General features: G+C 44.0%; 1 protein-coding gene across 1 annotated transcript in view; it reads right to left on the reverse strand.

Annotated features, from left to right (window-relative positions):
* Positions 1-26,785, reverse strand: part of sdr16c5b (short chain dehydrogenase/reductase family 16C, member 5b) — a 72,097-nt gene that overhangs the window by 21,516 nt on the left and 23,796 nt on the right. Inside the window, exon 3 of the mRNA XM_072570581.1 lies at positions 8,940-9,039. Within this exon, the coding sequence (XP_072426682.1) occupies positions 8,940-9,039 (100 nt within the window). The remainder of the gene's footprint in view (positions 1-8,939; positions 9,040-26,785) is intronic.

Raw genomic sequence — 26,785 nt, forward strand, 5'->3', positions numbered from 1 at the left:
ATATGCATAATATGTAATGAAAATTACCCTCATCAGACTTTCCTGTTATCTCAGCAAAACAAAAATTAAAAGATGCTTAAAGGGAGGTAGTGGCCTGGCGGAAGTGTTACTAGACACCGTGGGCGGCACGGTGGCACAGTGGTTAGCACTGCTGCCTCACAGCGCCAGAGATCCGGGTTCAATTCCCGCCTCAGGCGACTGACTGTGTGGAGTTTGCACGTTCTCCCAGTGTCTGCGTGGGTTTCCTCCGGGTGCTCCGGTTTCCTCCCACAGTCACAAAGATGTGCAGGTCAGGTGAATTGGTCATGCTAAATTGCCCGTAGTGTTAGGTAAGGGGTAGATGTAGATGTAGGGGTATGGGTGGGTTACGCTTCGGCGGGGCGGTGTGGACTTGTTGGGCCGAAGGGCCTGTTTCCACACTATAAGTAATCTAATCTAATCTAATCTAATCTAATCTAACCCAGAAACTTGGGTTAAGACCTGAGGGTGCATGGACTTAATTCCCATTATGATGGTGTGTGGAATTTAAATTCAGTTCATAAATCTGGACCCAACCATTGTTGATTGTCAGGTACACTAATATTCTTTAAAGGGAAGAAGTTGGTTCACTAATATCTTTGAAAGGAAGAAGCTGTGACTCCAGATTCTCAATGATTTGGACTGTCTAGGTGTACCTAACACTTTGTGGAAACCTAGGCAAGTGATTGCCAAACCCCTTGCTGAGATATTTGTATCATCGATAGGCACGGGTGATGTGAAGGAAGACTGGATGTTAGGTAACATGGTGCCATTACTTTAGAAAGGTGATAAGAAGTAGTCAGAGAACTATAGACTGGGGAGCCTAACTGGAGGGGATTCTAAGGGACAGGATTTACATGTATTTGGAAAGGCAAGGGCTGATTAGACATAGTCAACATGACTTTGTGCATGGGAAATAGCATCTCACTAACTTGATTTGAGTTTTTGCAAGAGGTGATGAATAGGATTGATGAAAAAAAGAGTGGTGGATATTGTCTATATGGACTTCAGTAAGGCATTCGACAAGGTTCCGCCTGGTAGACTCTTTAACCAGGTTAGATCACATGGAATACAGGGAGAACTATGCAATTTTCTATCCAAGTGACTCTAAGGTGGGAGATAGAGTGTGGTGGTGAAGGATTGTTTTCTGGATTGCGGGTCTGTGACCAGTAGTCTGCCGCAAAAACCAGTGTTAGGTCATCTTCTTTTGGTCATTTATATAAATTATTTGGATGCGAATGTAGGAGGTATGGTTAGTAATTTTGCAGATGACATCAAAATTGGTGGTATAGTGGACAGCAAAGAAAGTTACCTCAGATTACAAGGGACCTTGATCAGATGGGCTGAGGAGTTTAATCTAGATAAAGGTGGGGTGCTACATTTTGGTAGGGCAAATTAAGACAGATCATATACACTTAATGGTAAAGTCGTGGAGAGTGAAGCTGAACAAAGAGACTTTGGAGTGCAAGTTCATTGTTCCTTGGAAGTGGAGTCACAAGTAGATAGGGTCGTGAAGGTGGCATGTGGTATGTTTGCCTTTATTGGTCAGTGCACTGAGTATAGGAGTTGGGAAGTCACGTTGTGGCTTTATGGGACTTTTGGAATATTGCATTCAATTCTGGTCTCTCTGCTATATGAAAGATGTTGTGAAACTCGAAAGGGTTCAGAAAAGCTTTGCAAAAACGTTGCCAGGATTGGAGGGTATGAGCTTTAGGGAGAGGCCGAATAGGTTGGGGCTGTTTTCCCTGGAGGCTAAGGGATGACCTGATAGAATTTTATAAAATCATGAGGGGCATGGATAGGATGAATAGTCACAGTCTTTTCCCCAGGGTAAGGGAGCCCAATTTCAATTCCAGACTCAGGCGACTGACTGTGTGGAGTTTGCACATTCTCCCCATGTCTGCGTGGGTTTCCTCCGGGTGCTCTGGTTTCCTCCCACAGTTCAAAGATGTGCAGGTCAGGTGATTTGGCCATGCTAAATTGCCCGTGGTGTTAGGTAAAAAGGGGTATGGGTGGGTTGCGGGTCGGTGTGGACTTGTTGGGCCAAAGGGCCTGTTTCCACACTGTAAGTAATGTAATCTTAAAAAAAAACTAGAGGGCACAGGTTTAAGGTGAGAGGGGAAAGATTTATAAGGACCTAAGGGGCAACTTTATCATGCAGGGAGTGGTGTGTGTAGAGAATGAACTACCAGAGTAAGCTGTGGAGGCTGGTACAATTCCAACATTAAAAAGGCATCTGGATGGGGGTATGAATCGGAAGGGTTTAGAGGGATATGGGCCAAATGCTGGCAAATGGGACTAGATTACGTTAGGATATGTGGTCAGCATGGATGAGTTGGACCAAAGGGTCTGTTTCCACATTGTACCTCTCTAAGACTCCTTGACTCTATTACCCAATGATATGATCGAGCAAGGCACTCAGCTGTGTCAAACCAATATAACATCGAAAAAGGAGGAATAAAAGCAGGCATTGACCTAGACACCACAAATTTCAACTGCTAACCCTGCAAACATCTTCCTCACATGTGGTGAACTGTCAAAACTGACAGAGCCATCCCACAAGCTCATTAACCAACATCATGATATTGCCTATAAAGTATGATTCTGTAAATAATAATTTTCCAAATACCAGCATTACCATCATTGTCCCACTGGCAGAACAGACCCACCAGAAGTAGTGGCGCAGTGATATACATTTGGGAGGGAGTTGCCCTGCAAGTCCTCAATGTTGACTCTGGACCCAATGATATCTCATGCCATCAGGTCAAACATGGATCAGCTAACCTTCTGTTAGCTGTCATCTCTCTCTCTCTCACTTATGAGGAAAGGCTGAGGGACTTGAGGCTGTTTTCGTTGGAGAGAAGGAGGTTGAGAAGTGACTTAATAGACATAAAAGATAATCAGAGGGTTAGATAGGGTGGACAGGGAGACCCCTTTTCCAAGTATGGTGATGGCAAGCATGAGGGGGCATAGCTTTAAATTGAGGGGTGATAGATATAGGACAGATGTCAGAGGTAGTTTTTTTACTCAGAGTAGTAAAGGTATGGAATGCTTCGCCTGCAACAGTAGTAGATTCGCCAACTTTTAAGTACATTTAAGTCGTCATTGGATAAGCATATGGACGTACATGGAATAGTGTAGGTTAGATGGGCTTCATCGCAAGACAGGTCAGCGCAACATCGAGGGCCGAAGGGCCTGTACTGCGCTGTAATGTTCTATTTCCCCTCCCCAAACTAATGAATCAGTATTCCTCCAGATTGAACAGAAATCCGAGGATGTATCAAGGGTGGCAAGGACACAGAATGTTCTCTTGGGGGAGACTTACAAGTCCATCCCCAGGAGTGACTCAGTTGCAGCACTAGTGACTAAATTGGCTGAATCTTAACAAAAATAGCTGCTAGCATGGTTCTGCAGCAGTTGGCGAGGGATCCTGTAAGAGGTAAATTCTATTTGACTTCGTTCCCACCAAATCATCTACTAAGATCTGTCCGTGATAGTACGCACAGGAGTGACTGCTGCATAATTATGAAGATCTCACAATCTTAAGACCATAAGACATAGGAGTGGAAGTAAGGCCATTCGGCCCATCGCGTCCACTCAGCCGTTCAATCATGGCTGATGAGCATTTCAACTCCACTTGCCTGCATTCTCCCCGTAGCCCTTAATTCCTTGTGACATCAAGAATTTATCAATCTCTGCCTTGAAGACATTTAGCATCCCGGCCTCCACTGCACTCTGTGGCAATGAATTCCACAGTCTTGTTGAATTCTTTGAGGTTGTGACAAAATACATTGATGAAGGTAGAGCAGTGGATGTGGTTTACATGGATTTTAGCAAGCGTTTGATAAGGTTGATAAAGTAACAATGCATGGGATATAGGGAACTTTGGCTGTCTGGATACAGAATTGTCTGGCCCATAGAAGACAGAGGGTGGTAGTTGATGGAAAGTATTCACAGCCTGGAGCTTGGTGACCAGTGGTGTTTCACAGCAATCTGTTCTGGGACCTCTGCTCTTTGTGATTTTTATAAATAACTTGGATGAGGAAATGGAAGAGTGGGTTAGTAATTTTGCCGATGACAAAGGTTGGAGGAGCGGGGGATCGTGGGGTTGGCTGTTGTAGGTTGCAACGGGACACTGACCAGATGCAGAGCTGGGTTGAGAAGTGGCAAATCGAGTTCAACCTGGAGATGTGTGAAGTGGTTCATTTTGGAAGATCGAATTTGAGTGCAAATTACAGAGTTAAAGGCAGGATTCTTGGCAGTGTGAAAGAACAGAGGGATCGTGGGGTCCATATCATTAGATCCCTCAAAACTGCCACACAAATTGATGGGTTAAGAAGGCATATAGTGTGTTGGCTTCCATCGGCAGGGGGAATTAAGTGTAAGAGCTGCAAGGTTATGCTGCAGCTCTATAAAGCCCTGGTTAGACTACACTTGGAATGTTGTGTTCAGTTCTGATCGCCTCATTATAGGAAGGATGTGGAAGCTTTAGAGAGGGTCAGAAGAGATTTACAAGGATGCTGCGTGGACTGGAGGGCTTGTCTTATGAAGAAAGGTTGAGGAAGCTAGGCTTTTCTCATTGGAATGAAGAAGCTTGAGAGGTGACTTGATAGAGGTGGACAAGATGATGAAAGGCAGAGATATAGTGGATAGCTAGAGATGTTTTCCCAGGGTTATTACAAGCAGGCATGATTTTAAGGTGATTGGAGGAAGATTTAGGGGAAGTGTCAGAGGTGGGTTCTTTACACAGTATGGTGGGTGCATGGAATGCACGGTCAGCAGTGGTAGTGGAGTCAGATACATTAGGGACGTTTAAGCGATTCTTGGATAGGCGCATGGATAATAGTAAAATGTGGGGTATGTAGGTTAGTTTGATGTTAGTGTAGGATAAAAGGTCAGCACAACATTGAGGGCTGAAGGGCCCTTACTGTGATGTACTGTTCTATGTTCTATAAAAGCCCTGTCTTATACGGAGTTGCCGGACGGCATCTTCAAAACTGGACATCCATGAGGCATAGGGCATACCTACACTAGGTACGCCATCCAGGAACAACGCTAGACATCCCTTCAAATCCTTACAAAATGAGGTTTCAATGTGGTGAAGTAATATGAAACATTTTGAATAGTGGACACAGCATGCATGCAACAAAGAATTAAGTGATCCCACAACTAACATATTAGACACCAAAATTCTGCAGTCCTGTTACTCGGCTCCTCATCACATTACAGCCTAGTGAAAACTTGGACAAAAGATTTGAACACCAGAACTGTGGTAAGTGTGACTGCCTTGGTGTTTCCTACATATCTACTGCCATGATAGAGAAAATTGGTTCAGAATGAGGTGTCAAAGGAGCCTTGGTGAGTCGCTGCAGTGCATCTTAGGAGAGGGTACACACTGCAGCCACCTTGTGCATTGATGATGAAAGGAGCCAATGTTAAAGGTAATGGATGGATGCCAGTCAATTGGATTGCTTTGCTTGGAGTGTTGATGGAGCTGTGCTCATTCAGCCAGCAGATTACTCCATCACACTCATGACTTGTCATTGTAACTGTGGACAGGATTTGGAGAGCTGCTCCCACATAATTCCAGTCTGTGACATCCTCTTGAGCTACTGTTTTTAAGATGGTTAGTCCAAATCAGCTTCTGGTCAATGGTAACTATTCCAAATGATGATAGTGATGTTTCCGCAAATGGAAATGGCACTGAATGTCAAGATGGCTGTGGTTAGACTCTCTCTTATTGGAAATTGTTATTTCCAAGCACTTGTTCATCATAAATGCCTCTTGTCACTTATCAACCCAAGACCTGTTGTTCAGGTCTTGCTGCACAGGGACAACAGCATCAGTCTATGGGGAGTCATGAATAGTTCTGGACATTTTGCAATAATCATCAAGCATCCCCATTTGTGACTTTACGATGGAAGATTATTGATGAAGTAACTCAAGATGGTTGAGCCTAGGACACTACTCAAAAGCAATGATGTCCCAATAATCATAAACGACTTCCTCCCTGTTGGATATGACTCAAACTAATGGAGAGTTGTCCTCTAATTCCCTTTAAATCCAGTTTTGATAGAACTCTTGGATGTCACACCTGGTCAAATACTGTCTTGATGAAAACGGCAGTCATTCTTTCCTCAGTTCTAGTGTTCAATTCTTTTGTCCAAGTTTTCACTAGACTGTGATGACATGAGGAGCTGAGTGACTGGACTGCAGAGCTTAAATATCTGATATGTTAGTTGTGGGATCACTTAACTGTTTGTAGAACACCAGTCCCTCAAGGCAATAGAGATAAGTGGATAAAATGGTTAAGGGTGGTATATGATTTATTAGCCTTGATTAGCTGAGGCAGAGAATTTAAGAGCAGAGAGGTTATGCTGGAACTTTTTATTTGTTTGTGAGATGTAGACGTTGTTAATTGGCTAGGATTTATTGCCTGTCCCTAGTTGCCTTGATAAGGTGGTGACAAGTTTTCTTGAATTGCTGTAACCCACCCACTGTGGGTTGATTCACAAGGCTATAAGGGTAGGAATTTCAGAATTCTGGCCTAGCAACATGATGGAAAGGGGATATATTTCGAAGTCAGGATGGTGACCATCTTGGAGGGGAACTTGCAGGTGTTGGTGCTCCCATGTATCTGCTACTGTTGTCCTACTAGATGGAAGTGGTCTTGGGTTTAAAGGTGGTATCTGAGGATCTTTGGTGAATTTCTACTATGCATCTTGTAGATTGTACACATTGCTACTACTCAGCATCAATGGTGAAAGGATCAAACTGGCTGCTTTGTCCTAAATGGTATCAAGTTTCTGTGCTGCACCATCCAGGCAAATGGGGAGCATTCCATCACACTCCTGACTTGTGCCCTGCAGATGGTGGACAAGGTTTGGGGAGTCAGGGAGTTAAATTACTCCATGTTGAATTTCTAGCGTCTGACCTACTCTTGTAGCTGCTGTATTTATATGGCAAATCCAGTTGAATTTCTGGTCAATGGCAATCCCAAGGATGTTGATAGTGAGGGAGCCCATGATAGGAACACCATTGAATGTCAAAGGGCGGTTGTTAGACTGTCTCTTACTGTTGATGTTCACCACCTGGCTTTAGTGTGACACTTAGCCCAAATCTAGATATTGTCCAGAAAGTGTTATGAACATGAACTGCTTCAGTATGAGGAGCCAGAAATGATATTGTGCATTGCACAGTGAACATCTCCACTTCTGACCTTGATGGATGGAAGGTTACTTATGAAGCAGCTGAAGGTTATTAGGCCTTAGATACCTGCAGAAATGACCTGGAGCTGAGATAACTTATCTCCAACAATCATGATCATCTTCCTCTGTGCCAGATATGACTTCAACTAGGGGAGAGTTTGCTCCCGAATAATGAATGATTCCAGTTCTGCTTGGGCTCCTCGATGTCAACACTCATTCGAATGCAGCCTTGATGTCAAGGACTACCACTCTTATCTCTCTTCTGGAATTCAGTTTTAGATTAGATTAGATTAGATTACTTACAGTGTGGAAACAAACCCTTCGGCCCAACAAGTCCACACCGCCCCGCCAAAGCGCAACCCACCCATACCCCTACATCTACCCCTTACCTAACACTATGGGCAATTTAGCATGGCCAATTCACCTGACCTGCACACCTTTGGACTGTGGGAGGAAACCGGAGCACCCGGAGGAAACCCACGCAGACACAGGGAGAACGTGCAAACTCCACACAGTCAGTCGCCTGAGGCAGGAATTGAACCCGGGTCTCTGGTGCTGTGAGGCAGCAGTGCTAACCACTGTGCCACCGTGCTGCCCTGGGATGGGATGTGTAAAATTATGATTGTGTATAGATAGGCTAGACAGGAAGAGATTCTCCCCTTGATGGAAGGATCAATAACCAACAAAATAGATTTAAAGGTAAGATATAGAAGATTTAGAGGTGGTGATGTGAGGAAAACCTTTTAGCTAGAGGATGTTAGGAATCTGGAACTCATTGCCTGTAAAGGTGGTAGAGGAAAAAACACTCATAACATTTAATATTTAGATGTGCGCTTTCAATACCAAGGTATACAAGGCTATGGGCAAAATGCTGGCAAATGGGATCAGAATAGTTAGGCAGTTAGTTTTGGCCAATATTGATGTAATGAAAGGGCCTCTTTCTGTGATACAGATCTCTAATGACTCGGACTTGCATCAAGCATTTGTGAAAAATACCTGTACACAGTGCATGTTTTTGGATTTAAAAATGTTTCTCTTTATTAACATATGCAGTAGTTTTTTGTAGAGCAATTAGAATTGTTAGATGCCACCTAAAGAAAATCTCCACCAATGTCTAGGCAGTTATGATTAGATTAGATTAAATTCCCTACAGTATGGAAACAGGCACTTCGGCCCAACAAGTCCACACTGACCCTCCGAAGAGTAATCCACCCAGACCCATTCCCCATATTTATCCCTGACTAATGCACCTAACACTATGGGCATTTTAGCATGGCCAATTCACCTGACCTGCACATCTTTGGACTGTGGGAGGAAACCGGAGCACCCGGAGGAAACCCACACAGACACGGGGAGAATGTGCAAACTCCACACAGACAGTCGCCCAAGGTGGGAATCGAACCAGGGTCCCTGACGCTGCGAGGCAGCAGTGCTAACCACTGAGCCATGATCCCCGTGAGGTAAAGAGTGAATGTTAATTCCTTACTGTTGATAGCAAAACCTAGCCCTGTGTACATTGCATAATGCATGTATAAATTCCATATACATTCAAGGAAAGAGCTTTTTGTGCATTTTTTTAACAACTTAATATAAAACTAACATAGAAAACAACAGCAATTTGTAGCGAAGTATAGCCTGAAGCATTGTACACCATACTTCATCTAAATATTATGAGCATTGAAAATTTCTAGAAACCACAGAAGCTATTCTTACCCGCCAATCCATTGACAGGGAACAGTCCTGCTGTGCTGGCAATGCTAACCAGATGGCCGTGGTTGCTGGCTATCATGGCAGGCAGGAAAGCTTTATAGGTCTAAAAACAGTTAATCCACAGAATTACCAATTTGACTGTAACTGATGGCATGTTATTTTTCACTTGAAACCGCAAGTACTACTACTAAAGAATAAGACAACATTTTTAACAATTTCACTGGCAATTCAATTCTCTCCCTCACCACTCCCTCCCTGTATAGCAAATTTTCCCTGATTACTCACATTCATTGCTTGTAAATGAAATAAACCAAAGATCATTAATGAAAATAAAGGAATACAAATTGTTGACAGATACCGAATGCAAGAATCCACTAAAAACATGAATAAAATTTGAAAGCCAGCAATTACATCTCAGACATTTTGTATCAGTTTTTAAGCATACCGTACTCATAATACATCGAAGGTAAAACAATGCAATAGATCCAGTACTAATTTTATTGCCATTTTTGCACTGACAATGTTCAATGTTATTCAGGTCAAAAATCTGAATTTCAGAAGGCATTCAATAAGGTGACAAGAGGTTATTAAATGCAATTAGGGCTGATGGTATTGGATACAACATTTCGCATGGTTTGGAGATCAGTTAATGAATAGAAAATGGAATCGGAATAATTGGAACATTTGTGGGATGCCAGGTTGTAAACACAGGTTTACATTGCATTTCAGCGTGCCAGAAGAACTAGTACTTGGCCTTCAGCTGCAAAACATTAACCAATGACTTCGATTTGGGAAGCAAGTGAATAAAGCTCAGCAAGTCTGACAGCTTCTGTAGAGAGAAATCAGAGTTAAAATTTCGAGTTCATCAGAACATCTGATGTGTAGTGAGGAACAGACAGTGATCTAGAATAGGTAGGTGGTTATTTTTGACCGATACAGACAACAGACCAAAGGGCTTTTTCTATATTACAGATAGGTCAAGTGGTAGCAGATGGAATATGATGTGGAGACGCCTTGATAGAAAGGATGTTGTACATGTACAACGTACACCTATAATTAATACTCTACAATTCTGACTTACATCAAGGCATAAGGTTATGGGCCATGTGCTGAAAAATGGGATTGGAATAGCTGTATATCTTTGGACTGTGGAAATAAACCAGAGCATATGTAGGAAACCCATACAGACATGGGGAAATATGCAAACTCCATACACAGTTGCCAGAGGGTGGAATCAAACACAGGTCCCTGTACTGTGGGGTAGCAGCGCTAACCACTGAGATACCGTGCTGCTCCATTTGAATGGCAACACTGGCACAGTTGTAAACACAGCTTTTAGATTGTTAAATGCTTTCTGACACTTTTCTGTCCCCTGAAATTTCAGCATTTCAACAGGTCAGTCAGTGCAGCAGTTACATTGCTAAACTTTCGTACAAATTTTCAATAAAAACACTCAGTCCCAGGAACCATGGTACTTCCCTCTTCATCAATGGAATGGGAAGTTCCCTAATAACCTGCTTTCACATCCCATCAAGCCATTAGTTCACGTTCAAAGACATGGCCCAGGAATGTGATGTAGGTTTTTGTGAACTCACCTTTAGCTGGGTCTATCACCAAGCCTGCCTCCTGAAGTGGATTGAATAATTCAGCTAGATGCACCAAATGACCCTTTCACATTTGACTAAAAACCACCAGATCGTCTAAGTACACCACATAATTTGGAAATCCTGACATGACCTTATTTTGAAATGTGCCTGGCGCATTTTTCAAATGGCATGACTTTAAACTGGTACAGTCCATTTGGTGTTACAAAGATGGAAATTTCCTTTGCTCTTTCTGCCATGATTCTCTGAGTAAGTTCAACATGGAAATATAAGTTGTTTGTGCCACCATCTTAACACAGTCTTCCAATGTGGAATAGGATATAAATCAGTTTTTAAAACTGCATTGACTTTGTGGTTGCCCACACATAATCACTGGATACCATCGAGTTTTAGCACCATTCGCTGCAACTCACTTCAATAATTACATCTTGGAATATGCTTTCAATTTTTTTTTAACCTGTGCTGATTTTAAAAGATGAAGTCCAAAAGAAGATTGCTTAATTGGAATAGCATTTCCTAAATGTACATCATGCATAATCAAATTAGTATTTCCTCGATATTTCCCACATAACCTCATGTGATTATATTAACTCTTTCAGTTCCTTGATTTTCTTCTGGAATGTAACTCAATAATTTATCCCAATTTTTGATAAATTCCTCATTGGACAATTTAATTTGAGGAATGTCCCATTTAGGATCATTTGAACTTGGTTTTTCACTGTGTTGTAACCAGTAACACAGTCTCCTTTTGCTTTCTTTCCTATCAAAATACTTTTTAAGCATACTCACATTACACAGACAGTTTATTTCTATCTAGTATTCCATTAAATAATTCAGCTTGCTTAACTTCCTTTTGATTTAATAAGGCCCACTAAACCTTCCTTTTAAAGTGGCGGCATGGTGGCACAGTAGTTAGTCCTGCTGCCTCACAGTGCCAGGGATCCAGATTCGATTCCAATCTCGGGTGAGTGTCTGTGTGGTGTTTGCACATTCTCCCAGTGTCTGCGTGGGTTTCCTCCCAGTGTTCCGGTTTCCTCCCACAGTCCAAAGATGTGCCGATCAGGTGAATTATCCATACTAAATTGCCCATAAGTGTTAGGTGTATTAGTCAGACAGAAATGGGTCTGGGTGGGTTACTCTTCAGAGGGTTGGTGTGGACTTGTTGGGCAGAAGGGCCTGTTTCCACTTTGTAGGGAATCTAATCTAATCTAAGTCACCTACTACAGGAAGTAATACTCATACTTTATCTCCACACACAAAATCATAAAATTTTGATTTCTTGTCTGCTTCCTGTTACATCACATGCTGTGCTCCTTCAAATATGATCTAGCCAACTCACCCACTCTATTTAAACTTTCCCTCAAATTTGACACATAGTCCAAACACGTGGTCTCTCAACTCACCAAGTTCTCCTTAATTTCAATGGTCTTCTCAACTCAAGGCTTATGCAGGTCCGGCAGCATCCTGTTCCTCGGATGTTGCCTGACCGGCTGTGCTTTTCCAGTACAACACTTTGATTAGAACATAGAACAATACAGCGCAGTACAGGCCCTTTGGCCCTCGATGTTGCGCCGATCCAAGCCCACCTAACCTACACTAGCCCACTATCCTCCATATGCCTATCCAATGCCCACTTAAATGCCTATAAAGAGGGAGAGTCCACCACTGCTACTGGCAGGGCATTCCATGAACTCACGACTCGCTGAGAAAAGAATCTACCCCTAACATCTGTCCTATACCTACCACCCCTTAATTTAAAGTGATGCCCCCTCGTAATAGCTGACTCCATACGTGGAAAAAGGTTCTCATGGTCAACCCTATCTAAACCCCTAATCATCTTGTACACCTCTATCAAGTCACCCCTAAACCTTCTTTTCTCCAATGAAAACAGCCCCAAGTGCCTCAGCCTTTCCTCATACGATCTTCCTACCATACCAGGCAACATCCTGGTAAACCTCCTTTGCACCAGTTCCATTGCCTCCACATTCTTCCTATAGTATGGTGACCAAAACTGCACACAATTGTCCAGATGCGGCTGCACCAGTCTTGTACAACTGCAACATGACCTCAGGACTCCAGAACTCAATTCCTCTACCAATAAAAGCCAGTACGCCATATGCCTTCTTCACAGCACTATTTACCTGGGTGGCAACTGTCAGAGATCTGTGTACATGGACACCAAGATCCCTCTGCTCATCCACACTACCAAGTATCTGACCATTAGCCCAGTACCCCATCTTTTTGTTTCTCCCTCACACTTACCCACATTGAACTCCATTTGCCACCTTTCTGCCCAGCTCTGCAGCTTATCTATATCCCGCTGTAACCTGACACATCCTTCCTCAGTGTCAACAACTCCACCGACTTTCGTATCATCCGCAAACTTGCTCACCAAACCTCCAGGTCATTTATAAAAATGACAAACAGCAATGGTCCCAAAACAGATCCTTGCGGAACACCGCTAGTAACTGCACTCCAAGATGAACCTTTACCATCAACTACTACCCTCTGTCTTCTTCCAGCCAGCCAATTCCCAATCCAAACCTCCAACTCACCCTCAATGCCATACCTCCGTATTTTTTGCAGTAGCCTACCATGGGGAACCTTATCAAACGCCTTACTAAAATCCATATACACCACATCTACCGCTTTACCCTCGTCCACCTCCTTAGTCACCTTCTCAAAGAATTCAATAAGGTTTGTGAGGCACGACCTGCACTTCACAAAACTATGCTGACTATCCTTGATCACATTATTCCTATCCAGATTTCATAAATCCTATCCCTTACAATTCTCTCTCAGACTTTGCCCACAACAGAAGTGAGACTCACTGGCCTATAGTTACTCGGGTTATCGCCACTCCCCTTCTTGAACAAGGGAACCACATTTGCTGTCCTCCAGTCTTCTGGCACTATTCCTGTAGACAACGAGGACATAAAAATCAAGGCCAATGGCTCTGCAATCTCCTCCCTTGCTTCCCAGAGAATCCTAGGATAAATGCCATCAGGCCCAGGGGACTTATCTATTTTCACCCTTTCCAGAATTTCCAACACCTCTTCCCTACATACCTCAAAGCCGTCCATTCTAATTAATTGTGACTCAGTATTCACATCGGCAACCATGTCCTGTTCCTGAGTAAATACTGACGAAAAGTATTCATTCAGTGTCTCCCTAATCTCTTCAGACTCCACACGCAACTTCCAACTACTATCCTTGACTGGACCTATTCCTACCCTAGTCATCCTTTTATTCCTGATATACCTATAGAAAGCCTTTGGGTTTTCCCTAATCCTACCAACTAAGGACTTTTCATGTCCCCTCCTTGCTGCTCTTAACTCTCTCTTCAGATCCTTCCTGGCTACCTTATAACTCTCAATCGCCCCAATTGAACCTTCACGCCTCATCTTTACACAGGCCGCCCTCATCCTTTTAACAAGGGATTCCAATTCCTTATTAAACCACGGCTCCCTCACACGACCCTTTCCTCCCTGCCTGACGGGTACGTACTTATCAAGGACACTCAATAGTTGCTCCTTGAACAATTGCGCCCTTGCCTTGAAGCCTACTTTTCCAAGCCACACATCCGAAGTCATGCCTCACGGCATCATATTTTCCCTGCCCCCAGCTATAACTCTTGCCCTGCAGTGCACACTTATCCCTCTCCATCACTAGAATAAAAGTCACCGAATTGTGGTCACTGTCCCCAAAGTGCTCACCTACCTCCAATTCTAACACCTGGCCTGGTTCATTACCCAGAACCAAATCCAGTATGGACTAACCTCTTGTTGACCTGTCTACATATTGTGTCAGGAAACCCTCCTGCACACATTGGACAAACACCGAACCATCTAACGAACTCGAGCTATAGCTTTCCTAATCAATATCAGGAAAGTTAAAGTCCCCCATAACAACCACCCTATTTCTTTCACTCTTCTCCTGAATCATCCTCGCAATCCTTTCTTCTACGTCTCTTGGACTATTAGGAGGCCTGTAGAAAACTCCTAACAGGGTGACCTCACCTTTCGTATTCCTAACCTCAGCCCAAACTACCTCAGATGGCAAGTCTTCATCCATCGTCCTTTCCACCGCTGTAATACTATCTAAGACAAGCAATACCACACTTCCCCCTCTTTTACCCCCACCTCTGACCCTACTAAAACATTTAAACCCTGGAACCTGCAACAGCCAATCCTGTCCCTGTTCTACCCATGTCTCCGTAATAGCCACAATATCGAAATCCCAGGTACCAACCCACGCTGCAAGTTCACTTACCTTATTTCATATACTTCTTGCATTGAAGTAAACACATTTCAAGCCACTTTCCTGTTTACAGGCACCCTCCTTTGAGATTGATGCCATGTTCCTAACCTCCCTACACTCCAGGTCCTGCACCCTAAAGCAGGTTCCCATGCCCCAGCAGAGTTAGTTTAAACCTCTCCCCAAGAGCACTAGCAAACCTCCCCCCAAGTGTACTGGTTCCCTCAGGTTCAGGTGTAGACCATCCTGTTTGTAGAGGTCACACCTTCCCCAGAAAGAACCCCAGTTATCCAGATACCGGAATCCCTCCCTCCTGCACCATTCTCTCCACATGCCCAGAAACGAATTCAAATGGACTGAATGTAGCGGATTCATTTAGTGCATCCTTAATTGCATAAAGTACAAGTGGAATTTCTTTATCCCAATCCTCTGGATAGTCTTGACTATATACCCTCAACAATGTCTTTAAATTTTGATGTCATTGTTCTATCACTGTCTTTGTTTCTGAATGAACTTGAATGCTTTTATTCCCAAGCTATCCATAAATTCCTTGAATAGATTTGATGTTAAATTTGATTCTTTAGTCAATTGTATTGCTGTTAGTCCATTTACTAGAATTTGGTAAAAGAAATGTTGATTAACTCTTCCACGATCCTTTTAGCCATGACACTGCGCAATGGTATGGCCTCTGGAAATCTGGTAGACATATTCATTATGATCAACAGATACTGTTTCCCACTTTTTGGTCTAGGTAGGGGTCCTACACAATAATTTAAGAATCTTGTAAAAGTTTCTTCAAATGCGGGAATAGGTATTAAGGGTGCTGGTTTCATCACTGCCTCAGGTTTTTTAATTATCTGACATATAAGACATGTCTGGCAAAATTCAACCATATTCAGTCCAAGCCTAAAAAGTATTTTTCTGTAATTGGTCTTGAGCTTTCCCTACTCCCAAATAACTCCTACTGGTACTTCATATGCTACTCACAATACCTCCTTTCTATTACTCACCATATATATAACTTGATGAACTTCTGCCCTATTTTCATTTGCTTATGTGATGGTCTCCATTTCCTCGTCAAGACTTCATTTAATATTCTGGGTTGCACTCAGATTCTTATTCTGTGTAAGCTGTTTGATAAAACTGCTTCAGTTTTTCGTCCTTCTGTTATAGTCCAGCCAGTTTCTCGGAAATAAAAATATCCACTTTGTCTTCCACCTGTTCTGGTTTTCCTCCAAACATTTGATCAAATGTAGTCTCTGATAATTGAACTTCAACATCCTTATCTTTGTTCCTTAATTTTTCTTCCTGCTTCAACCCATGGCTTTGTGACCTTATTACCATATAGTCCCGAAAACCTCCGGGATATATTTCCTGTAACACATCAATTACCCAAGTTTCCACTAGCTTTTCAACCACAGTAGGCATCACTCCCACCTGTGATCTACTTGTGATATTGTTACGAAGGAAAAACTGTATTACCAGAAATGAGAATTTCTCTATTACTCCGACCATCACTTCACAACTTTTCACCGAACTCTCGAATCTCACTTAGAACATAGAACATAGAACAGTACAGCACAGAACAGGCCCTTCAGCCCATGATGTTGTGCCGACCACGGATCCTCATGTATGCACCCTCAAATTTCTGTGACCATATGCATGTCCAGTAGTTGCATAAATGTCCCTAATAACCTTGCTTCCACAAGTGCTGCTGGCAACGCATTCCATGCTCTCAACTCTCTGTGTGAAGAACCCGCCTCTGACATCCCCTCTATACTTTCCTCCAAGCAGCTTAAAACTATGACCCCTCGTGTTAGTCATTTCTGCCCTGGGAAATAGTCTCTGGCTAGCGACTCTATCTATGCCTCTCATTATCTTGTATACCTCAATTAGGTCTCCTCTTCTCCTCCTTTTCTCCAATGAAAAATGTTCGAGCGCAGTCAACCTCTCTTCATAAGATAAGCCCTCCAGTCTCGGCAGCATCCTGGTAAACCTCCTCTGAACCCTCTCCAAAGCATCCACATCTTCCCTATAATAGGGCGAGCAGAACTGGACGCAGTATTCCAAGTGCAGTCTAACCAAAGTTTTATAGAGCTGCAACAAGATCTCACGACTCTCAAACTCAATTCCCCCTGTTAATGAAAGCCAAAACACCATATGCTTTCTTAACAACCCTGTCCACTTGGGTAGCCATTTTAAGGGATCGATGTACCTGCACACCAAGATCCCTCTGTTCCTCTACACTGCCAAGAATCCTATCCTTAATCCTGTACTCAGCTTTCAAATTCGACCTTCCAAAATGCATCACCTCGCATTTATCCAGGTTGAACTCCATCTGCCACCTCTCAGCCCATCTCTGCATCCTGTCAATGTCCTGCTGCAGTCTACAACAGCCCTCTATACTGTCAACGACACCTCCAACCTTTGTGTCATCTGCAAATTTGCTGACCCATCCTTCAATCCCCTCATCCAAGTCATTAATAAAAATTACAAACAGTAGAGGCCCAAGGACAGAGCTGTGTGGAACACCACTCACCACAGACTTCCAGGCAGAATATTTTCCTTCTACTACCACTCGCAGTCTTCTATTGGCCAGCCAATTCTGTATCCAGACAGTTAAGTTCCCAGTATCCCATTCCTCCTGACCTTCTGAATGAGCCTACCATGGGGAACCTTATCAAATGCCTTGTTGAAGTCCATATACACCACATCTACAGCTCGACCCTCATCAACTTTTCTAGTCACATCCTCAAAGAACTTGATAAGGTTTGTGAGGCATGACCTGCCCTCACAAAGCCGTGTTGACTGCATTTAATCAAGCCATGCTCTTCCAGGTGGTCATAAATCCTATCCCTCAGAATCCTCTCTAACACCTTGCAGATGACAGACGTGAGACTTACTGGTCTGTAAGTGCCAGGGATTTTCCCTATTTCCTTTCTTGAAGAGAGGAATTACATTTGCCTCTCTCCAGTCCTCAGGTACGACTCCAGTGGAGAGCTAGGATGCAAAGATCTTCGCAAGTGGCGAAGCAATCGCATTTCTCATTTCCCAAAGCAGCCGAGGACAAATCTGGTCCAGGCCTGGCGACTTGTCAATCTTAATGTTGACAAAATTTTCAGCACATCAGCTTCCTCTATCACTATCCATTCCAGCATGCACACCTGCTCTTCAAAGGTTTCATTCACTACAAAGTTCATTTCTTTCATAAAGACAGAAGCAAAAAACTCATTTAGAGCTTCGTCTACCTCCTCAGACTCCACACACAAATTACCTATGCTATCCCTGATCGGCCCTACACTTTCTTTGACCATTCTCTTATTCCTCACATAAGTGTAAAATGCCTTTGTGTTCTCCCTAATCCGTTCTGCCAAGCCTTTCTTGTGCCCCCTCCTGGCTCTCCTCAGTCCACTTTTGAGCTCCTTCCTCGCCTGCCCGTAATTCTCTAGAGCTGAGCTTGACCCTAGCTTCCTCCACCGCTACCTTTTTCCTTTTGACAAGAAGCTCCACCGCTCTCGTCATCCAAGGTTCCTTTATCTTACCACTTCTTGCCTGTCTCAGAGGGACATATTTATTCATCTCTCGCAACAACTGTTCCTTAAACAGTCTCCACATGTCTATGGAACAATTGCTCCCAGTCCATGCTTCCTAACTCTTGTCTAATCACATCATAATTTCCTCTTCCCCAATTAAATATCCTCCCATTTTGCCTAACCCTCTCCTTCTCCATAGCTATGTAGAATGTGAGGCAGTTGTGGTCACTATCACTAAAATGCTCTCCCACCACAAGATCTGATACCTGCCCCGGCTCGTTTCCGAGCACCAAGTCTAGAACGGCCTCGCCCCTCATTGGCCTGTCAACGTACTGAGTTAGGAAACTTAATATAATGGAACACTCCTCTTCTCACCACTTATTACCATTGTTTCTGGTAATTAGCCTTCTGAATCACACATCTCTTCATTTCTCACCAAAGGCTGACTTGTTCCCGAATCTCTTAAAATTTTAACTTTTTCAACTTTTCCTCCCGGCATATACAAGTAAACCATAACCACATAAGTTATTTAAAAGAGATCTTGCACTTCCTCCTTCACCAACCCCTGATCAAGCTGTACATTGTTTTGCAGCTCTTTAGCTTCCACTGTGCTTTCCTTTACCACCAACAAAATTTACTGGCTTATCCTGTTATCCCAATCCATCTTCCCAGTGCTTTTTTTCTAAACTACCAGCACTGTGACTTCAAACGGCTTACTTTACTACAGTGAAAACACCTGAGCTTTTTTACTTCTGTTTTTCCATCACGCATTTCCTTTTTAACTCGGGGCAAACCATCTTTACTATCATCACTGAGATCTCCTTTTCCCTTACCACGTGAAGATGTCTCTTTTCCACGATTTCTATCCCTCACAGATTGAAACTGCCATTGGAAGCCAAACTTTGATTTATGAACCAACCCAATCATCCACCATCTCCGCTGCTCATCTTGCAATCTTAACTCTCTGCTCTCCCACACTCACTACTTCAGGAAGTGAATTTTTTGAACTCCTTCAAAATAGTAGCCTCTCTCAGAGCATCATATGTTTGATCCATGTTAAATGCTTTTATCCAACTGTCAAAGTTACTTTGTTTGATTCTTTCCAATTCTATGTACATCTGACCAGGTCCCCTCCGTAGATTTTGAAAGCATCGTCTGTAGGCTTCTGGCATTAGTTCATATGTGAGGTGTTGCATTTTGGAAAGGCAATTCAGGGCAGGACTTATCCAATTAACGGTAAGATCCTGGGGGCAGTTGCTGAACAGAGAACTTGGAGTGCAGGTTCATAGTTTCTTGAAAGTGGAGTCGTTGGTAGATATTCTAGTAAAGGCAGCATTTGGTATGCTTTCATTTATTGGTCAGAGCATTGAGTATAGGAGTTGGGAGGTCATGTTGCGGCTGTACTGGACATTGATTAGACCACTCTTGGAATATTGTGTGCAATTCTGGTCTCCCTCCCATAGGAAGGATGTTGCGAAACTCGAAAGGACTAAGTAAAGATTTACAAGGATGTTGCCTTTGTTGGAGAGTTTGAGCTGTAGGGAGGGGCTGAATATGCTGGGATTGTTTTCCCTGGAGCTTTGGAGGCAGAGGTGTGACCTTAGAGGTTTATAAAATCATGAGGGCTATGGATAGAGTAAATAGACATGGTCTTTTCCCTGGAATGGGGGAGTCCAGAACTAGTGGGCATAGAGGGGGAAGATGTGAAAGGTGCCTTAGGGGCAACGTTTTCACACAGAGGGTGGTGCATGTATGGAATGAGCTGCCAGAGGAAATGGTGGAGGCTAGTGCAATCGCAACATTTAAAAGGCATCTGAATGGGAAGGCATATGAATAGGAAGGATTTAGAGGGATATGGGCTTGCAAATGGGACTAGATTCATCTAGGATATCTGGTCAGCATGGATGAGTTGGACCAAAAGGTCTCTTTCTGTGCTGTACATCTCTATGACTCAATATGTACGCATGATGGCTTTTTTCATCTCATCATACTCTTCTGATAGTGATGCAAACACCTCACTAGCTCTGGATCAACAATACCCACATGGTCAGTGGCCATTTCATTTGTTTAGCCACTTTCTCAAATCAAATGAAAAAGGTTTCTTCGTCTTTTTTGAACTTAGGTAACACTTGGATATATTTAAACAGATTCCCACGAGGCCTTTGGCTACAATGGGATTGTTCGCCCTCAGTGCGATCATCAGTACTCCTAACTTTCATCTCTCCCTCCACAATTTTAAGGCAACTTTGAGTTTTCAGTTCTAGTCTCCCAAATTCAAAAATTCTCTTTCTCTCTTTCTTTTGCAAGCGCCTTCTTTTTCTTTTATCCCCCCACTGGCTAGTGCTATTCTGTCTTTCTACTTTTCTTCTGCTATCAATCGCAATTCAAACTTTCTCACCTCAGTTTCTCTTTTTCTTTTGCCTCTAATTCAAGCTGCTTCATTTGCAATTGAATTTTAGCCATTTCTGGCAATCATGTCGAGCCATATTAGCACTCAAAGGCAACCAAAACTCCAGCTAATGTCAATTCCTAAAGTTATGTCTTGTTTCTGTAAAACTCCCAATGTGACTTCAACTCCAAGGAAACTCTTAGTGACTGAAAGAGCCACTTCTACACAAGGCACACCCTATTTCAACTAATTGAATTAATTGAAAGAGAACTCAAGTGTTTTGCTGTAGCAGGGAGGCATGTATAGCAGCTTCCAAACCAAAACAGCTACTGAAAGTTAAACTAAAATCTTTGATTGGTGGGAACTTGCCTTCACCCTTTCAAGCTGCTTCTTTGGCTCTAACTTTGAAAACAAAACCTCAAGGCCTCACAAGCTGTTTATTTTATTATGTACCTTTTAAAGCCATAGTGTCCTCACATTATATTCTTAGGCTAGTATCACCATCATCAAAGAAGTAAGGTTAATATAACCAAAGACTAATTAATAATTAGCCATACATTCAACATGACAAACAGCTTCCAAAAATTAGTACAAACTGCCAGGTTACCAACCTTGAAATGTGCATAGGATACATGAATTAGAGCTGGAAATAGCAACCTTGAATTTAATCCTTCTGTTAAGCACATGTGAAAAAGAAAATCAACTATCAAATAACACACATTAACTGCAGAATTTAACATTGATTAATTAACTCAAAGTTAAGAAAGATCTGGATTCTTAGGCACAAATATGCTTTTGTCCAGTGTGTAGAATCTAAGTATTTTGAAAATAATTGGGCTTGGCGGAATAAAAATTCTTAATAGACTTTAAGAAAGCAGTTAATAAGATTGTCAATAATTATAATACAGAGTGACTGAAAATGTAATAAGGAGCCACTGTGGGATTGATGGACTGAATATCTTCTGCCTGAAATTGCTTCCATGTAACTAAGAACATTTATACTAAAACATCTAAGGAAAAACACAACTCATTCATTTTTCTTATGTCCCTCTTTTTGGGGGAGATGGAATGTATTTTTAATATCGCTGAATAGTAATACTGAGGAGAAAGTGAGGACTGCAGATGCTGGAGATCAGAGTTGAAAATGTGTTACGGGAAAAGCGCAGCAGGTCAGGCAGCATCCAAGGAGCAGGAGAATCGACGATTCGGTCATGAGCCCTTCTTCAGGAATGACGGAAGTGTGTCCAGCAGGCTAAGATAAAAGGTAGGGAGGAGGGACTTAGGGGAGGGGCGATGGAAATGCGATAGGTGGAAGGAGGTTAAGGTGAGGGTGATAGGCCGGAGTGGGGGTGGGGGCGGGGCAGAGAGGTCAGGAAGAAGATTGCAGGTTAGGAAGGTGGTGCTGAGTTCGAGGGTTGAGACTGAGACAAGGTGGGGGACGGGAAGTGAGGAAACTGGAGAAATCGGAGTTCATCCTTTGTGGTTGGAGGGCTCCGAGCCGAAAGATGAGGCGCTGTTCCTCCAGCCATCGTGTTGCTATGGTCTGGCGATGGAGTCATCCAAGGACTTGCATGTCCTTGGTGGAGTGGGAGGGGGAGTTGAAGTGTTGAGCCACAGGGTGGTTGGATTGGTTGGTCCGGGTGTTCCAGAGGTGTTCTCTGAAATGTTCCGCAAGTAGGTGGCCTGTCTCCCCAATATAGAGGAGACCACATCGGGTGCAGCGGATGCAGGAAATGATGTGTGTGGAGGTGAAGGTGAATTTGTGGCGGATATGGAAGGATCCCTTGGGGCCTTGAAGGGAAGTAAGGGGGAGGTGTGGGCGCAAGTTTTGCATTTCTTGCGGTTGCAGGGGAAGGTGCCAGGAGTGGAGGTTGAGCTGGTGGGGGGTGTGGACCTGACGAGGGAGTCACGGAGGGAGTGGTCTTTTCGGAACGTTGATAGGGGAGGGGAGGGAAATATATCCTTGGTGGTGGGGGCCGTTTGGAGGTGGCGGAAATGACGACAGATGATACGATGCATATGGAGGTTGGTGGGATGGTAGGTGAGGACCAGTGGGGTTCCGACCTGGTGGCGATGGGAGGGGCGGGGCTCAAGGGCGGAGGAGCGGGAAGTGGAGGAGATGTGGTGGAGAGCATAGTCGATCACATCTGGGGGGAAATTGCGGTCTTTGAAGAAGGAGGCCATCTGGGTTGTACGGTATTGGAATTGGTCCTCCTGGGAGCAGATGCGGCGGAGACGAAGGAATTGGGATTATGGGATTGCGTTTTTACAGGGGGCAGGGTGAGAGGAGGTCTAGTCTAGGTAGCTGTGGGAGTCGGTCGGTTTATAATAAATGTCCGTGTTGATTTGGTTGCCTGAGACAGAAATGGAGAGGTCTCCGTAGGGGAGGGAGGAGTCTGAGACGGCCCAGGTAAATTTGAGGTCGGGGTGGAAGGTGTTAGTAAAGTGGATGAACTGTTCAACCTCCTTGCGGGAGTACGAGGCAGTGCCGATACAGTGTAGCTGCGGAGGATGGACTGTTCCACATATCCTACGAAGAGGCAGGCATAGCTGGGGCCCATGTGTGTGCCCATGGCTACTCCTTTGGTTCGGAGGAAGTGGGAGGATTGGAAAGAGAAGTTGTTCAGAGTGAGGACCAGTTCAGTCAGTCGAAGGAGGGTGTCAGTGGAAAGGTACTGGTTGGTACGGCGGGAAGGAAGAAGCGGAGGACTTTGAGTCCTTCGTGATGGGGGATAGAGGTGTACAGGGACTGGATGTCCATGGTGAACATAAGGCGTTGGGGACTGGGGAAGCGAAAATCATGAAGGAGGTGGAGGGAGTGGGTGGTGTCCCGAACGTAGGTGGGGAGTTCTTGGACTAAGGGGGACAGGACCGTGTCGAGGTATGCAGAGATGAGTTCGGTGGGGCAGGAGCAGGCTAAGACAATGGGTCGGCCGGGCAGTCAGGTTTGTGGATTTTGGGCAGGAGGTAGAAACAGGCGGCGTGGGGTTGTGGGACTATGAGGTTGGAGGCAGTGGATGGGAGATCCCCTGAGGACATGAGGTTATGGATGGTCTGGGAGATGATGGTTTGGTGGTGGGAGGTGGGGTCATGGTCAAGGGGGCAGAAGGAGGAGGTGTCCACGAGCTGGCGTTTAGCCTCAGCGGTGTAAAGGTCGGTGCGCCAAACTACCACTGCGCCTCCGTTGTCTGCCGGTTTGATAGTGAGGTTGGGCTTAGAATGGAGGGAGTGAAGGGCTGCACGTTCCGAGGGTGAGAGGTTGAAGTGGGTGAGAGGGGTGGAGAGGTTGAGGCGGTTAATGTCACGGCAGCAGTTGGCTATGAAGAGATCCAGGGCAGGTAAGAGGCCAGCACAGGGTGTCCAGGTGGATGGGGTGTGTTGGAGGCGGGAGAAGGGCTCGTCAGAGGGTGGGCGAGAGTCCTGGTTGAAGTAGTAGGCGCTGAGGCGAAGGCGGCGGAAGAATTGTTCGATGTCTCGCCACGTGTTGAACTCGTTAATCCGAGAGCGTAGGGGAATGAAGGTGAGGCCTCTGCCGAGGACTGATCTTTCATCCTCAAAGAGGGGTAGTTCTGGAGGGTTGTTGAAAACTCGGCAGGGCTGGTGTGGGGTTGGAGCTGGGAGTGATACGGAGTAGTAATACTGTGGCCCATTCTAGTATTCTGGTGTCATGGATTCAAATCCCATCACAGCTGATGGAATTTAAATCCAAATAAATATAAATCTAAAATCAAAATTAATGGTCACCATAAAACTTTTATCGATTGGATAGAAATCCATTGCAATGTACTTCAGGAAAGAAAATCTGCAATCCTTACCCAGTCTAAACAACATGTGACTCAGACCCTCAGCAATGTGGTTGATATTTAAGTGCCTTCTGAAATAGTCTACTCAGTCCAAGGGTAAATAAGACAGGAACGAATGCTGATCCTGTCGGTGAGGTTCAGGTCCTCATGAAAAAAAAATCCCTTCATCAAGAGGCTAGATTCTATTTAGACAAATTATTTTTGACAATGTAAATTACAATTCCACACCTGGAATGTCAAATCCAAAATTGTTACTCATAGTTAGGAAATGTGTAGGCAAATTAAAATGACTCGTTAAAAACTAGCTGATTTGGAATCCAACATGGCGGTGATCTAGAAAGATCATGTTGCAGAGCTCGGCACCACAGTGTAAGTGGGACAAAGTTTTAACTCGCTCTACCCAGACCAGTGAGATATCCTGGGACTCCAGAAAGGTTGTGGAGTCCCAGGAAACTGTCAGAGAGCAACTTACCTTGGTTTTCGCCATCCGGGGATGCCGAAGAAGGGAGGAGATACATCCGAGGCTGGGTCCGTGGCCCAGCCTGCAGGATCCTCGGACTCTATTTCCTACCAGGTCCTGGTAAAGGAGTTCGCGAAATCTCGCGAGATGTTGGGCAAGCAGATAGAGGAGAAGCTGGCTCCGATCTCTATCATGTTGCAGAAGCATAGAGAAAAGGACGGATGAGATAGAACACAGGGTCGCACTGGTAGAAGCTGATACCGACTCATCCAAGGATAGGATCTAGGCCCTGGAGACGCAGGTCTGTAATTTGCTTGACCAGGTTGATGACCTTGAGAACAGTGGCAGAAGAAAAAATATTCGGATTGTTGGTCTGCCGGAGGGTAAGGAAGCTGAACCACTGGTGGAATTTATTGAGGACTGGTTGCTGAAATTCCTTAACTTGGAGACTGGAATGAGAAATTTGAAAATTGAGAGGGCTCACCAGGTCATGGTGCGGAGGTCAGGTCTAGACCAACAGCCTCATCCTATCTTGGTGCAGTTTCGTCACTATAAAGATAAGGATAGAATCATGGAAGCTTCCAGAATCCAGGGGAAGGATCCAAAGGATCCAAAGAGTAGTGGATCCAAAGTTTACAAGGGCTCTAAGATCATGTTCTTCCAGGACTTCTCAGCAGCAGTGATCCGGAAAAGAAAATCCTGTGATGGCATCAAAAGACTGAGGGAGCTCGGGATCCACTACTCTCTGAGGTATCAGACGGTGTTTTGGATCACCTTTGGTGGATTTGTCCTTCTCTTTGACACATCGGAGAAAGCAAGAGATCAATTTTGAATCCCAGCATATCATTATAGGGATAGATTTTAATTATCTTATGGATCCCACATAGACAGGTTGCCCAAAGGCTCCGCGACACCCTCTGTGCAAACTAAACAATGAGTGAATCTGTGTGTGGAGTTAGGGTTGGTGGACGTGTAGAGGCAGCTCCACCATACAGGCAGGGATTTTATGTTTTTTTCTAATGCCACACAGATGTCACACCAGGATTGATTTTTTTTTCTGACTCCAATGGCAGCCCTGGAATTGGTGGCATTCTGTATGATTGGTAATATTAATATTACCATCTCCGATCATGCTCCTGTGTACCTGTTAGTTAACATTAAGGACGCTATAGTAGGCCTATAAGAGGTGCAAGAGGCTGTGAAACAGCTTCAGAGTGGAAAGGCACCCGGTCCTGATGGATTTCCCAGTAAATTCTATAAGGAATTCATATGCATTTTGTTAGGCCTGATGCGCAACATGTTCAATGACACATACATCTCTCACCATCTGTAAGAGTGCCCAATATTTCACTTATTCTTAGAAAAGGGAAGGTCCCGGAGAACTGTGCTTCTTTTAGGCCTATTTCACTCTTAAATGTTGATTTTAAAATCCTCTCTAAGACTCTTGCGTTAAGGCTGGAGGCTAAATTACCTTCTATTGTTAAAGAGGACCAGGCAGGCTTCATAAAGGGCCACAGATCCTCCAATAACGTTAGAAGGCTGTTTAACAACAGTCAATACAGGGATTGATCATTTCTCTATATGTAGAGAAGGCATTTGACGGAGTGGAGTGGCTGTAACTTTGTTATACTCTAGAGTGGTTTGGCTTGGGCGAAGCCTTTATAACATGGGTAAAGGTTCTCTACAGTGACCCTCTCGTTGCAGTCATCACCAATGGGGTACGATCAAGCAATTTTAGTATTTAGTATTTTAACGAGCAGCTGACAGGGCTGTCCCCTTTCGCCATTGCTTTTTACATTGGTG

This window comes from Chiloscyllium punctatum, chromosome 5 (genome assembly GCF_047496795.1).
Source record: "Chiloscyllium punctatum isolate Juve2018m chromosome 5, sChiPun1.3, whole genome shotgun sequence".
NCBI classification, from domain to species: domain Eukaryota; kingdom Metazoa; phylum Chordata; class Chondrichthyes; order Orectolobiformes; family Hemiscylliidae; genus Chiloscyllium; species Chiloscyllium punctatum.